The sequence below is a fragment of the Bos indicus x Bos taurus genome, chromosome 21, assembly GCF_003369695.1.
Source record: "Bos indicus x Bos taurus breed Angus x Brahman F1 hybrid chromosome 21, Bos_hybrid_MaternalHap_v2.0, whole genome shotgun sequence".
NCBI lineage: Eukaryota > Metazoa > Chordata > Mammalia > Artiodactyla > Bovidae > Bos > Bos indicus x Bos taurus.
This window is the reverse complement of record NC_040096.1, coordinates 41,672,152-41,688,297: the sequence shown is the minus strand read 5'-3', so window position 1 is coordinate 41,688,297 and position 16,146 is coordinate 41,672,152. Positions and strand designations below refer to the sequence as shown.

Below are 16,146 nucleotides of genomic sequence, written 5' to 3'. Positions count from 1 at the left end.
CTGTTCCTCTAGTTTCTTTACATGTATCATCTCTTTTGAGCTTAGACAATGAATTATAGGTACTGTTACTATTCCCACTTTGCAGATAAGTGAATTGAGGAACAGTTAAGTAATATTCTCAGGTTATACAGTTACCAGAATGAGGAGCCAGGATTCAAATCTAGATGGGTGGTATCCTTTGCTGCAATTGCCTTTCTTAATAGTTCACTATTGAAATACACAGTACTAGTCCTTTTTAAGTGAATTTTATTTACATGTATATTCTTTACATCATTAGGTTTCAGATGGAGCTCTGCGATGTTTTGCATCACTAGCTGACCGATTTACCCGTCGTGGTGTTGACCCAGCTCCATTAGCCAAGCATGGATTAACTGAGGAGCTATTATCTAGAATGGCTGCTGCTGGTGGTACTATATCAGGGCCTTCATCAGCTTGCAAACCCAGTCGCAGCACCACAGGAGCACCTTCCACAGCTGCAGATTCCAAATTGAGTAACCAGGTGTCAACAATTGTAAGTCTGCTCTCAACACTTTGCAGAGGCTCTCCAGTAGTAACGCACGTAAGAGTGGTTTTTTTCCTTCTTTAATCTTTTCAAATAAGTGTCTTTATATAATGAGAATAGATTAAAACTTTCTTCTCTCCCATTCTCTTTTTAGGATCTCCTGAGGTCAGAGCTTCCAGATTCAATTGAAAGTGCATTGCAGGGTGATGAAAGATGTGTGCTTGATACCATGCGTTTGGTTGACCTTCTCTTGGTGCTATTATTCGAAGGACGAAAGGCTTTGCCAAAATCTAGTGCTGGATCCACAGGCAGAATCCCAGGACTTCGGAGACTGGATAGTTCTGGGGAGCGCTCACATCGGCAGCTTATAGACTGTATTCGAAGTAAAGATACTGATGCACTTATAGATGCAATCGACACAGGAGGTTGGAAAATATTTTTTAAAACATAAGAAAACTGAGATAAGGAATTATGTTTAATTTCTAGGCTTTTTTTTTTTTAATTTTTAAATATTTTTAGCAGTTGTGTCAGAAAACAGAATGGCCAATGTCTTCCATATCTCCTCTCCCTGTGTATATAAATTAGTCTGGTGCATGGTAAGATCTGAATAAATGGTTTTTGAATGAGTAAATGAAATTAACCTGTTTTATTGCCAGAAGGAAGTCATACCAAGTCTAAGGTTAAGCACAGATTGAATTGAGGGCTGTTGTTTTCTTAGGATTAATGGAAACTGATACAATTGAATTTTCATAATACACACTTTTGTATATTATGTATAATATACATATAATATACATTTTTTTAGACTGCCTCATGAGCTGATCAGCAAATATAAGCTGGTGAAGGATACTTCTGTGGGACTTCCTTGACAGACTAGTGGCTAAGACCCTGTGCTCCCATTGCAGGGGGCACTGATTCGATCCCTGGGGTAGAGAACTAAGATCCTGGATGTTGCACAGCATGAAAGTCAAAAGGGAAAGTATTAATCACTCAGTCGTGTCTGACTCTTTGTGACCCCATGGACTGTAGCATCTGTCCATGGAATTCTCCAGGCAAGAATACTGGAGTGGATTGCCATTCCCTTCTCCAGGGGATCTTCCTGACCCAGGGATCGAACCTGGGTCTCCCACATTGCAGGCAGATTCTTTATGAGCCATCAGCACGGGGAAAACAAATAAACAGAGAGATGTTATAATAAAAAGAAAAGATCTTCTGGGTCATCAGACTTTTGTTTTGAGTATAGATGTGGTTTAGCTTCTTTTCCTCAGTTACAGTATGAGGCAACTAATACTCTCTAGTTTTATTGTATATTTAGTTATTTTATTTCTTATGTTTATTTTTAAGCCTTTAGCCTTGTGAATCCCCAGTGATTTAAAAATTTTGGAATACTTTTTCTTAGCAGAATTTGCTGATTATTTATTAGTGTATAGTTGACCTAAATGTTTAAATTTGGCTGTCTATTTAGTGATTGTTAATAACAGTTAATAATAATCTTTAAATGGTTCCCACTTTAGAAAAGTTCATTATTATTTTGTTGCCTTTAAAAAAGATTTATTTTTTTCCTTTAAACTTTCAGCCTTTGAAGTAAATTTTATGGATGATGTAGGTCAAACTCTATTAAACTGGGCTTCTGCATTTGGAACTCAGGAAATGGTAAGCTAATAAATAAAAGTTAATGTTTTAAATCAAAGACAAATGTTAATAAGGCAACTTTATGAGTCTCCATTATTTTACAGGTAGAATTTCTTTGTGAAAGAGGTGCTGATGTTAATAGAGGTCAAAGGTCATCATCATTACATTATGCTGCATGTTTTGGAAGACCTCAAGTAGCAAAGGTAAAATCCAAGTTTTTAAATTATTAATTTAATATTTAATATTTACATTGTTCTAAAATTAGAATAATATAAAAACTTTTATTTGGAGAAGCCATATTTACATACTATCTTCATTGCCTCCGTTTAAATCTTTTCATTGGTTTTTTTAATACAGGTACAAGCAAGAATATATATGCTTTTTTTTAATACAAAATGTAACATATATACTGATCTATACTTTGCTTTTTTCATTTAAAAATACAATTGTTAGTATTTAATTATTGTTTAATGATACACCAGCTTCCCTGGTGACTCAGATGGTAAAGAATCCTCCTGCCGGGCAGGAGACCCAGGTTCTATCCCTGGGTTGGGAAGATCCCTGGAGAAGGGAATGGCTTCCCACTCTAGTATTTTTGCCTGGAGAAGCCTACGGACAAGGAGTCTGGTGGGCTACTGTACATGAGGTCGCAAAGAGTCGGACACAACTGAGTGACTAAGTGCATATGCGATACACATTGAGATCTCTCCCTATTAGTATATAGAGATCTTTGTTACATCTGTATACTTAACCTGTGCAAATGTATTCAACCAGTCAGCTATTGCTGAAAACTTGTTTTTTCCCCCCAGTTTCTTTCTCCTGGTAATGAATAGTTTTATACATGTTTCTGTTACTTCTGTTTATCAATATAGCAGATATTCTGTTTGCAGAAGAATCATAATATCTTTGATTCTTACACTAGCAAAGGACTTTTGTTGTTGTTCAGTTGCTCAGTTTTGTTTGACTCTGCGACCACATGGACTGCAGCACAGCAGGCTTCCCTGTTCTTCACCATCTCCCAGAGTTTGCTCAAGTCTGTTTTTTACATTTGTTCCTTTATTTTTTAGATTCTTTACATAAGTGAGATCATACAGTATTTATTTTTCTCTGTCCAACTTATTTCACTTAGCATAATACCCTCAAGGTCCATGCATGTTATCACAAATGGCAAGATTTAATTCTCTTTTATGACTGAGTAATATTTCATTGTATATGTATATACACCATGGATCTCAGTTCCTGAACCAGGTATCAAACCTGTGCCCCCTGCAATGGAAGTGCAGAGTCTTAACCGTTGGACCACCAGGGAAGTCCCTTCTAGCATTATCATTGTGATTAGGAGAAAAAAATACGTGAAAAGCACTTAGTAGAGTAGTTGGCACATTGTATGTAGACACTTAAATGGTAGCTGCTATTATTGTCATGTTTATGTTGTTAAAATTTTTTTGTTAATAACTTAGCCTTCTAGGTGATCTCTTCAAGCTCAACATCTGTTGGCTTGAATTGGTTAATTTTTAGAGGGAATGATATTTCCAAGGGTAGTAAAAAATTTTATTGAGCATTTTTTTTTTTTTAACCCATGCTGGTTTTCAGTTATAGGTATCTGAGAGGGAGAAAGAGCCAAATGAATTGCATCTAATCTTAACCTATTTTGATTATATATTAGCCCATAATGAACTATAGCTGCCATTACTAATAATGATATAATAGGTACTCATTAACCACTTATTCTGTGCCAGCCAGGGTCTTAAGCATTTAACACGTTTTATCATTCTTCTGGAGAAGGAAATGGCAACCCACTCCAGTACTCTTTCCTGGAAAATTCCATGGATGCGGGAGCCTGGTAGGCTACAGTCCATGGGGTTATAAAGAGGTGGACACGACTGAACGACTTCACTTTCTTTCTTTCGATAGTTCCTTTTGGAGAAGGAAGTGTCAACCCACTCCAGTGTTCTTGCCTGTAGAATCCCATGGACAGTGGGGCCTGGTGGGCTTCAGTCTATGGAGTTGCAAAGAGTTGGACACGACTAAGCGACTAACACACACACACATCATTCTTCACAGGTTCTTCTGTTTTTTAATTGATTCCAAGATACTACCTCCCACCATACACATTTTAACATGTTTTAAATAGGAAAGTCTTAGAATTGGTGTTGGCCAGATAGAAGTTACAGCATAGTTATTATTACCTGTCCATGCAACAAAAATTGTGGAATGGATTTTAGTAACTTGGGTGAAAAATCCTGTCTGCTAGGGCACTCTCAGAAACTCTGTGTCACTAAACTCTTCATGGCACAGATGACAGCATTCTCTGTTGTACAGACTGAATGCTAGTACCTCTGTTAAAGAAATTGAGAGGAGAGGCTTGATGGAGAAGATGACAGATTCAGATGTGAACAAACTTAATTTGAGATGTTAATAAATAACCAAGTGAAATTAATCTATACTTTTTTCAAGATATAAATAAACAACTTTAGAGTTGTGTGCAAAGGCAGAGATTTGAATTGATAACCTGCTTAAGTGATTCTGTAAATCTGCATTAAGAAGGATGTGGATGCAGTTGAAGGTTGCAGAACTGTACATTGAAGAAATAAGGTGTTGCAAGATATAAATAAACAACTTTAGAGTTGTGAGCAAAGGCAGAGGTTTGAATTGATAACCTGCTTAAGTGATTCTGTAAATCTGCATTATGAAGGATGTGGATGCAGTTGAAGGTTGCAGAACTGTACATTGAAGAAATAAGGTGTTGATCACTAACATCCATATTAAATGCTTTTCTTTTCTAGACTCTGTTACGGCATGGTGCAAATCCAGATCTGAGAGATGAAGATGGGAAAACTCCATTAGATAAAGCTCGGGAGAGGGGCCATAGTGAAGTAGTAGCTATTCTTCAGTCTCCAGGTGAGTAGTAGTATCTTTCCTTTTATGCATCTGCTATTACTTTTCAGCTTCACTTCCATAAAAGTAGCTTTTTGTAGACAAATGTACTACCTAATATAAGGAAATAATTTCCTTGAAGTCAAGTGATTTTATACGCACACTCTTATATTTGATAAACCTGTAACAGTGTACTGTTCTATGTTCTTTGAGACTGTGGCTGCATGATTCCAAAAAGACCAAATCACAAGTTTAAGGGTGTGGGAATGTCATAAAGAATAGTTGGTTATTGTGTAGACAAAATACTTTGACCAAATTTTTAAGTTTTCACAAAGTAGATGAATGCAGAGTCTCTGAAATATTTTTGGAATTTTTCATGGGGTCACAAAGAGTCGAACACGGCTGAGTGACTGAACTGAACTGAGAGTATCCAAAATTATCTCCTTAAGTTGTGATTCAACTCATTGGAGGTACTAATGTTCTTTAGTATTTTTATGAACATCTTTGATAGATGCTATGCTAAGCTATGCTAAGTCACTTCAGTCGTGTCCGACTGTGTGCGACCCCATAGACGGCAGCCCACCAGGCTCCCCCGTCCCTGGGATTCTCCAGGCAAGAACACTGGAGTGGGTTGCCATTTGCTTCTCCAATGCATGAAAGTGAAAGTGAAGTCGCTCAGTCGTGTCTGACTCTTCGCGACCCCATGGACTGCAGCCTACCGGGCTCCTCCGTCCATGGGATTTTCCAGGCAAGAATACTGGAGTGGGGTGCCATTGCCTTCTCCACTTTGATAGATACAGTATGCTAATTTGATTGTTGTTAATTAGGATAGCTATCATTGAGTACATTTTAATATGTTTTTCCCTGAAAAATTTTCCAAAAAATGTATTTTATTGAACAATATTTGTCTATAGGTGATTGGATGTGTCCAGTTAATAAAGGGGATGATAAGAAAAAGAAAGATACAAATAAAGATGAAGAAGAATGTAATGAGCCGAAAGGAGATCCAGAAATGGCACCTATATACTTGAAAAGGTTACTGCCAGTGTTTGCACAAACATTTCAACAGACTATGCTGCCTTCAATAAGGTAGTTATTCATACTATTTGTATTTACTATTTATGTAGCTTTATCTATCTCCCTTTTCCAGAAGAATGTGATATTATTTTAATATTGAAAAGGTATGGTAAGAATAAAAATTAGATTGGAGAATTAAATCTTTCCTTCTGATGATCTGACTTAAGAGAAGTAGTTTAGAAAGTCAAGAAAACTAACCTAACACAGTTTTTGTAACTCTCTGAATATCAACTCTAGAGAAAAATTTTAAGTACAGCTAACATTTATTGAGCTTTAGGAGGCCTTTTTGATAGAGTCAGTGTAAGCCGGCCACTAGAGGAGTTACCCAGAGAATTAGGACTTGGCCCTCTTTACCCTTGCAAGCTAATAAGGAAGACATGAGTGATAATATAGAGTGGTAAGTGGTAGATTAAACATATATTCCCTGGGAAATAAACGATTTAATAACTAATTGGCTGGGCAAATTGGAGATTTTATGCAGAAATGAGATTTCAGTTGGGGTTTAAAGGATACTTGGAAGTTTTCTAGGGAGATAGATTTAGAAGGGTCAGTGAACAAGAATATGTACAAAGGCATGAAGTTATGGGTCATTTCATCCTGACATGGGTCCTGGTGGCTCTCCCTCTATGGTGTTTTTAAAGTCTGCCATGTTTGTCCATCTGTTGCTAATACTCTGGTCCAAAGTACCATCGTCTGTAGTTTGGCTGCTATACTTGCCTTTTACCTAGTCTTTCTCCTCTTTTTCTGTCTTGTCCTTCTACAGTCTGTTCCTACATATTAGACTGAATTCATTTTTAAATCATGTCACATCACCTGATTTAAACCCTCCAGTAGCTTCTTCTTCTTTTAGTCACTAAGCCATGTCTGACTCTTCTGCAACCCCACGGACTGTAGCCTGCCAGGCTCCTCTGTCCATGGGATTCTCCAGGCAAAAATACTGGAGTGGGTTGACATTTCCTTCTCCAGGGATCTTCCCGACCTGGGGATTGAACTTGCATCTCCTGCTTGGCAGGCGGATTCTTTTCTGCTGAGCCACTTGGGAAGCCAAGTAGTTTTTAATTGGCCTTAAATAAAACCTAACTCCTTAACACTCAGGCTGTGAAGGTGTCTTGTTTAAGTCCCAGTCAGCTCTCTGACTGCATTTAGTACTATCTAACCCCTAGTCTACTGCACTTAAACTATGCTAACCTTCTTTCTGTTTTTGAAACTTCCTATGTCCATTCTTACCTTGAGGCTTTTGCACTTAGCTCACTTTGGTGGAGCCTTATCAGTCTCCGGAGCCTTTGAATGGCGGGCTGCTTCATTCAGGCCTCAGTTCAAATGCTTATGTCCAGTGACAGATATCCACCCCATTTAAATTTACCCCTAAGGCATTTTTCATGTCAATCATAATGTTTTACCGTCTTCATAGAGTTTATACTGTCTGAAATCTTGGTCTTTGAGCTTTTTGTTTTATTCTCTGTCTCCACTCTAAAGCTGTGTTTAGGTTAAATGAGGCCATATTTGTCTTTCTCTGGCTTATTCACTTAGCACAGTGCCCTTGAGGTCCATCCATGTTGTCACTTAATAGATTTTTAAAAAATCCGTTTGCCAAGTATGGATTCCATACTGATGCACATTCAGTATGTATGAAAATGTTTAGACTCCTGGATCAAAGAATCCCTCTACTGAAGAAATAAAACTGTATAAAAATAATATACAGTATATGAAATAATAATAGTATTAAATATATTAATAATATAAAAATAATACTATTTATTGTATTGATTGAAAAGTCTGTAAGCTAAATGCTCACAATTTATATAATACTGTTAAATAGGACAATTTTATTTTATGTATATTATGCATGGTGAATTGGTTAAGAGATTAGTTTGAGTTGAGGCTCTTAATTTATTAGCTCTCTAACCTTAGTAGACTTAGCTTTCTTTGTGTCCTTTTTTTTTTCCTCTGTAAAACTGAGCTGATAAAACTACTTCATAGGGTTTGTTGGGTGGATTAAATGACATGTAAAGTTTTTAAAATACATACAAGTGTTCTGGCTCATAATGTTTCAGCATGATAGTGATAGTAGCCAGATAGGTAGACAACGTGTGAATGTTCTTATGTTATTTTAATTGAGATAAATCAGAACATAAAACTATTATTATACATAAATACTGATTTTACAACCATATATACATAGGTATTAACAAACACTAGAAGGACCTGATCCAGTTAGGCCAGTTTGTCCTCCTTTTGCCTACTGTATTCTGTTATGTACTTGAATTTGTAATAAAGGATATTTTAAATTTAAGGAATGCATAGTTTTATGAAATTCACCTAGGGAGAGTTGTGAAATACATGAAGGCCACATTCTGAGGGAATACATCTGCGTCACACGCCTCTCTTAGATCTCGGTCGTGATTTTTGCCTCTCCACCTTTCCTGTGGAGAAGTCACTTCAAGGGCAATGATATCTACAGCTTGGTGCTCAGACTATTGGTAGATGCTCAGAAAACGTGTGTTAAATGAATTACTAACTTTTATGTAATAGACCAGTGTATTATCATTTTAATGTCTGTGGTTATGTGTTTCTTCTATTTTAAAAGAACAATTTGCTTATTATAAAGTTGAGGTTAGTTTATGTGACTTTATTGAGTATCTCCTATGCTCTGAGCAAAGCAGTAGATAAATAGAAGGGAAAGGAGTCATGCAAGGTGTTAACAATGGGAATATTTGAGGGCATGGGGTTACTAGGATCTTATTTAGAGAATATAGTTATAATGAACATTCTTAAGTTTGACAAAGGACGAAAATGCTTAATTAAAAATTTGATTTCAATATAAACCATCAGGTGTTTTAAGAGTTTTGTATTTGGAGTTATAGACACCATTCATCAGTAATTGTGCAATTTTTGATTTTCTAAAATTATCATGGAATGTTAGCAGTAATGCTGCTTAAATATGACATAGCACATGTAAGTAAATTACAAAAATAATTTGTTTTAATGAGCTCAATTAATAATAAAAAATGAAATTACCTAAAAAATGAATGTGTACCTAGTTTTAGTATTGTCTTTGGTTTTGTATTAAAAAATTTTTTTTTTTTTGGAGTATAGTTGATTTACAACGTTGTGTTAGTTTCTGCTGTACAGCAAAGTGAGGCAGTTATATAAACATATATCCACTTTTTAAAAATATTATCTTGCCATATAGGTCATTACATAGTACTGAATGCAGTTCCGTGTGCTATTCAGTAGGTTCTTACTAATAGTATTCTTATATTAAGTATATTTTCAGCAGACTGTTTAAAACTTAAATTGGATATTTTAATTTTCATTAATTTTTTTTTTTAAATTTTAGCTTATTATGGCTACCTAAAAGTCCTTTTTTTTTTCTTTTCAAGGAAAGCAAGTCTTGCTCTGATTCGAAAAATGATTCATTTTTGCTCTGAAGCACTCTTAAAAGAAGTTTGTGATTCTGATGTTGGTCACAATTTGCCTACAGTACTAGTGGAAATCACTGCAACTGTTCTTGATCAAGAGGTAAGTTTATTGTCTTTTTTGAAACTTCTGTAGTTTTAATTTCATTAAATAGTAGTAAAATTAGTTGCATTCTAATTTAATTAAATCATTTTGTCTGTGCAAATGAGTGCATTTGCCTATTCCATGCAGCTAAACTTATTTTTACCATTTTCTTTTAATTTCCTTCTTTTTCTCCCCAGGATGATGATGATGGCCACTTGCTGGCTTTGCAAATCATAAGGGATTTAGTAGATAAAGGTGGCGATATATTTTTGGATCAGCTAGCCAGACTTGGTGTTATTAGCAAAGTGTCCACTTTGGCAGGTCCTTCTTCTGATGATGAGAATGAAGAGGAATCAAAACCAGAAAAAGTGAGTGATGTTGATTGCAATAGTATCTATCAGGAATAGGGTTTCTTTTGAAGAAATGTAGTTCCAATCATGACGGGTTTTGACAATTTGACAAAATAATGGCAATATGGAGTCATACTGTAGTTTTTAAAAATTTGGTCACTTTTCTTTTAAAATGTATCATGAATAAAACTTAAAACTTGCAAAAAAGTTGCATATAAAGAATATCAGGATATTCTCTATCCAAAATCACTAACTACTGACATTTTGCCCCATTTGCTTAATTACTTACAAAGACAATGTATGTGCATGCTCGTTTAAAATATATTATTTGAGGGAATTTTGTGGTGGTCTAATGGTTGGGACTCTGCGCTTTCACTACCTAGTGCTGCATTCAATTCCTGGTTGGGAAACTAAGACCCCACAAGCCGCTCAGCATGGCCAGAAATAAAAATAAATAGAATAAAATATATTATTTAAGAGAAATAGGATACATTGTGTCCCTTTTTATACCTAAATTCTTCACCACAAAACCAGGACATTGTCTTATATAATCCTAGTGAAGTGAAGTGAAGTGAAGTGAAGTGGCTCAGTCGTGTCCGACTCTTTGTAGCCCCATGGACTACAGCCTATCAGGCTCCTCCGTCCATGGGATTTTCCAGGCAAGAGTGGAGTGGAGTGGATTGCCATTTCCTTCTCCAGATATAATCCTAGTATAGTTATCAAAATCAGGAAATTTAATATTTATAAAAAAATATTAATCTAATCCAGAGACTTATTCCACTTTGCTGTTGTCTCTAATAGCAAACCCCGCCTGCGCCTAACAACCTGCGTACCTCTCCACCTCACACTTACAGAATCCAGTCCAGGAGCACATTACATTTAGTCATCATGTTGTTCCATTTCTGAGCTTTCTGTTTTATAGCCCTGGCATGTTTTTGAGGAGGAGAGATCACTTAATTTGGACAACGATCCTTACATTGTGTTTGTGCCATGTTTCTTCATGATTTGATTCAAGCTGTGTGTTTTTAGCAGAAAGGCTACTGTGGTGATGTTACGGCGATTTACTACTGTTTAAAATGTGCCTTCTAAGAGGCATATGATGTCTGTTTGCTCTCCTGCTGATAGTTAACTTGGATCCGTTTGTCATGTTTGCCTCTGCCAGGTTTCTGTATTGTAAAGATACTTTTTCCTTTTGTAATTAGTAAGTAATTTATGGGGAGATAATTTTGAGACTGTGGAGATACGCTGTTTCTCATTAAACTTTTATCCACTGGTTTCAGTGCCTATTGATAATTCTTGCTTTAGATTGCATGTCAAAAAATACACCTTATCTGTCTCTACCGAGTGCCAGCAAGGGTTAAGTCCTGCCATTTAGTGAATGCTTCCTAAGTATTAGCGACTGAGTAATACTATTTTTGAGAGAATGATAAGAGTATGGATTGTACTTGTAGAATCCTTCCTGGTTAAGGATGAATGTGTATATTTCCTAAATTACTGGACATTTAACATAAACCAAATAAGAAGCGTTATCGGGGTTCATCCCCCTGGAATTCTTTCAAGAGATAGGTTACAGATTCCAACAGTCTTTGTAGAAATTAACAAGCAAATTCTACATTTATATTATAGGAACCTGGAATAGCCAAAGCATCCTTTGAAAGAAAGCTGTAGTAACTAAGAAAGTGTGCTAGTGGTGTAAAAATAGATTAATGACCCACACATATACGATCAATTGTTCAAACAAGTGCTAAGGTCATTCAGTCAGTAAAGGGCGATTGAAAAATTATGCTTGAACAAGTGGATAATATGCAGAAATAAGAAATCTCGCCCCTTTTAACAGAGAATAAATCATGAACTAACATTTATGGGCTAAAATTGTAAGGCTTATAGAGGAAAAAAGAAAATCTTAGTGACCTTGAGTCTGCCAGAGGTTTTTTAGATAGGACATTAAAAGATTATATTATAAAAGAACAACCACCAAAAAAATCAGTAAATTGTTTTCATTAAAATTAAACTTTTATTCTTCAAAATGCATTATTTAGAAAATGACAAGACAAGGCAGAAAATTCTTCGGAATTTTATTTGTCTGAAAGTATTTTTTTTTTTTTGGCCATGCTGCATGGCTTGTGGGATCTTAGTTCCCCAATCAGGGATCGAACCTGTGCCCCCTGTTGTGGCAGCAGTCCTAACCACTGGACTGCTTTTGCCCCCCTATTTATTTCGGCTGTACTGAATCTTTGTTGCTATGCGCCTGGTCTTTTCTAGTTGGAGTATAGGGGCTTCTTTTCCATACGTGGTCTCATTGTAGTGGCTTCTCTTATTGTAGAGCATGGGCTCTAGGGTGTGTGGGCTCAGCAGTTATGGTGAATGGACTTAGTTGCTCTGTCTTCCCGGACCAGGGTTCAAACCTGTGTCCCCTGCATTGGCAGGTGGATTCTTAACCACTGGACTACCAGAGAAGTCCTGGCCTTGATTTTTAACGGACATTTTCAGTGCCTACAGGGATTCTTGGCCAGCCTTTTTTTAGTACTTGAAGAGATACTCCATTGTCACTGGATGTGCGAAGTGTTATATACTGTTAAGTTTGCCTTATTTTTTTATCTTGTTCCTTTGTGTATATTGAATCTTTTCTTCCTCTGGCTATTCTTAAGACTTTATAACTTGTTTTTAGCAATTTGTCTTTCATGTGCTTAGCTGTGTTTCAGAGAAGGCAATGGCAACCCACTCCAGTACTCTTGCCTGGAAAGTCCCATAGACGGAGGAGCCTGGTAGTCTGCAGTCCATGGGGTCGCTAAGAGTCGGACATGACAAGAAGTGTCTTCACTTTCACTTTTCATTTTCATGCATTGGAGAAGGAAATGTCAACCCACTCCAGTGTTCTTGCCTGGAGAATCCCAGGGACGGGGGAGCCTGGTGGGCTGCCATCTATGGGGTCGCATAGAGTTGGACACGACTGAAGCGACTTAGCAGCAGCAGCAGCAGCAGCAGCTGTGTTTAGCTTGTATGTGTGCATGCACATGTGGGGGTCTGCCCCGGCTCAGGATTATTTAATTTTCTCTGCTCTGTGGGCTTACAGTTATCATCAGATTTGGAAAAAGTCTTTACTGTTGGTATGAGGATTTTCCACTATGGCTGTTTGGAATGCTAACGTATGATCACCATGTGTGACTTCTGACTTTTCCAGCTTACTGTTTTCAAATCGTTCTTTGCCCAGCCTTATGTGTAACATCACCTGTATACAGGTGGTCTGATACTCAGTAGAGATGTCCTGGAGATCACTTTGCACATTTCTAGAGGTCTTTTTTGCTTGACTTCCTGATCCTGAACTCATCTACCATGCGTATTCCATTTGCCTTAATCTCTTCAAAGACAGATTTCCTTACACTGTTTGACTCTGTGTTCCCTTTTCTTAAGACCTTAACCAGAAAACTCTCTGAGCCTAGGAGGCTTACCTTAGGCTTACCGTATTTGTTTCTGTTTTCTAGGAGATCATGCAATCCTGTGTTGCTTGTTGTCTGGTATCTGAAAACACTTTTTCATGTATTTTCTCTGGTTTTTAATTTATTTACAATGGATAGTCAAGCCTTAATCTGTATTAATCTATCATGGTCTGGACCACAAGTACTTACATTAGAGAAACTTATAATCCATATTTTACAATCTTATTTTAGTGTTATAAACTACTACTACTTCAGGGAAGAAACATGTGAAGATGCATTACAATTTTTAAAAATATTTATTTATTTGGCTGTGTCAGGTCTTCATTATAGCACACTGGCTCTTTGTTGCATCATGCAGGATCTTTCATTGAGGTGCACGTACTTTAGTTGAGGTGCTCACACTCTGAAGCATGGAGGCTCAGTAGCTGTGGCGTGGGCTTAGTTGCTCCATGGCATGTGGGATCCTAGTTCCCCAATTAGGGAACTAGTATGGAACCAAATTCCCTGCATTGGAAGGCAGATTCTTAACCACTGGACCATCAGGGAGATCCCTTCAAGTTTTTTTAAGTATAATAAGTCTATAAAAGTTTAAAAATACTTTACCTATACATGCATGCATGCACACACTTGCCAAGATCATATGTTGATGATGAATATTCTTAATATTGTTATCAACAAAATCAAAACTTGTAGGATGCCAGGCTAGTCAAACAGTGTTTACAAATTATTTGTTTTAAACATGTTATAACTAACATTTTTATCATTATAGGAATGATCCAGTACATTTGATTCACTTGGCTAAGGGTGGGGCCTTACAGTTTACTGATAAAACACATCTCTGGTGGTTCTTTTACACTGCTAGGTTTGGATACCATTGATTTAGTGTAAATATCCATTTTTTTACAAATAATCTCTTAGGCCCAGGGAAACAGTGAGTTTATCAAGTCATAGATAGTTAGACAATTGTGTTAAGAACTAATCCATTTGTTTTCTTTACCTATATACCTGGAAATGTCATAACTTAGGTCATGTGAATTTCTTAACCATTTTTAAGACGGACTTGTAAGATTATAGATAATTAGTTGAATCATGATAAATGTTAAACTACAGGCAGATGAATATTATATTCAGGATGTTTTAATTCTAAATTTGATTCATGGTCATGTTTTTATAAATACTTACAAATATTTGAAATATAAATTATTTTCTACATTTCATTGAATAATTTTACACATTCAGGAAGATGAACCACAGGAAGATGCTAAAGAATTGCAGCAAGGTAAACCATATCATTGGAGAGATTGGTCCATCATTAGGGGAAGGGACTGCTTGTATATATGGAGTGATGCAGCAGCCTTGGAATTGTCTAATGGCAGTAATGGATGGTTTAGATTTATCTTGGATGGAAAACTAGCCACCATGTATTCAAGTGGTAGTCCCGAAGGTGGATCGGATAGTTCAGGTAATACTTTGTTTCTACAAAATCCTTTTACTAGTTTCTATAATTTTGATAATTTGTTTTTCTGCTCATTTCTGCCACCATTGTCAAAGCAGTAGCATATCCTTGATGATCATATGGCCCTTTCTTTAATATCACCAGAGAAAGTGAGTGTACCATGAAAGCATTTCATGTCTTTCTATAGTATGAGACAAGGATTACTCGCACCATGCTTTTAGGTAAAGGTTCCTCTTATCATGCAGTAATGAATTGCACATGTTTGATGCTGTCTCTAATTGTATATTTTCCCGAAAGCCTTCTACTTCAAAAAATTTTGGCCAGAGGATTGTTTTTATGCCTGAACCTAAATAATAGCAAATTAGTAAGAGTATATCAAGGAACAAAACTTTAGTGAATTTTTTTTTTTAATAAAACTGATATTCCAGTAGGTGGTTTCATTTTTTTTAATGGTATATTTGAAAGGAATGAAGTTTTAAAACAAACATTTTGTCTTTATAGAAAGTAGAAGTGAATTCTTAGAGAAGTTACAAAGAGCACGAGGCCAAGTAAAGCCATCTACTTCAAGTCAACCTATACTCTCAGCGCCAGGACCCACTAAACTCACCGTAGGGAATTGGTCACTAACATGTTTGAAGGAAGGAGAAATTGCTATTCATAACTCAGATGGCCAGCAAGCAACAGTATTGAAAGAAGATTTACCTGGATTTGTGTTTGAATCTAATAGAGGAACCAGGCATTCATTTACTGCAGAAACTTCTCTGGGTAAGTATGTAGGTATGTCAGTTCAGCAGAATAAGAATGAATGAATATGTTAAATTGCACATAAATTGTTAAATTTCACAAAATACATTCTGTGAAATGTCTTTTTTTTTCTTTTTAAGGTTCAGAATTTGTGACTGGCTGGACTGGCAAAAGAGGAAGAAAACTAAAATCTAAATTAGAAAAAACTAAGCAAAAGGTAAATTTGTAGAATTTGATTATTTTGTCTTTTACACTGACATAGGGTTTTAGAGGTAGATTATTGGCAGTTCAGAACCTGAGGCATGTAACATAGGCTACCCTAGTCTAATGTATTTTTAGTTTTCCTTTTTCAGTGCTCATTATCTCACTTTTCATAATATGTATACATTTAGTCATTTTCTGTATATACACTAAACACCAATATTAAAATAGAAATAAAATTGATGAGATAAAGAATAAAATCTAAATTATTTTAAAATCATCTTAAGTTTTTAATGTCACCAAAGCTTTAAACTTATGCTTTAATTAATGATAGTTGTATTTTTAGTGATACAGGGGGATTGAATA

At 36.1% G+C, this 16,146-nt stretch overlaps 1 protein-coding gene across 6 annotated transcripts in view; it reads left to right on the top strand.

Moving 5' to 3' along the window:
* HECTD1 (HECT domain E3 ubiquitin protein ligase 1) overlaps positions 1 to 16,146 on the top strand; it is a 77,349-nt gene that overhangs the window by 20,915 nt on the left and 40,288 nt on the right. For all 6 annotated transcript variants that reach the window (XM_027521768.1, XM_027521765.1, XM_027521767.1 and 3 more), the window contains exons 5-15: positions 278 to 559; positions 657 to 927; positions 2,079 to 2,155; positions 2,239 to 2,337; positions 4,921 to 5,035; positions 5,926 to 6,100; positions 9,472 to 9,610; positions 9,790 to 9,960; positions 14,619 to 14,841; positions 15,337 to 15,600; positions 15,720 to 15,796. In XM_027521768.1, coding sequence (XP_027377569.1) covers positions 278 to 559; positions 657 to 927; positions 2,079 to 2,155; positions 2,239 to 2,337; positions 4,921 to 5,035; positions 5,926 to 6,100; positions 9,472 to 9,610; positions 9,790 to 9,960; positions 14,619 to 14,841; positions 15,337 to 15,600; positions 15,720 to 15,796 — 1,893 coding nt within the window. The remainder of the gene's footprint in view (positions 1 to 277; positions 560 to 656; positions 928 to 2,078; positions 2,156 to 2,238; positions 2,338 to 4,920; positions 5,036 to 5,925; positions 6,101 to 9,471; positions 9,611 to 9,789; positions 9,961 to 14,618; positions 14,842 to 15,336; positions 15,601 to 15,719; positions 15,797 to 16,146) is intronic.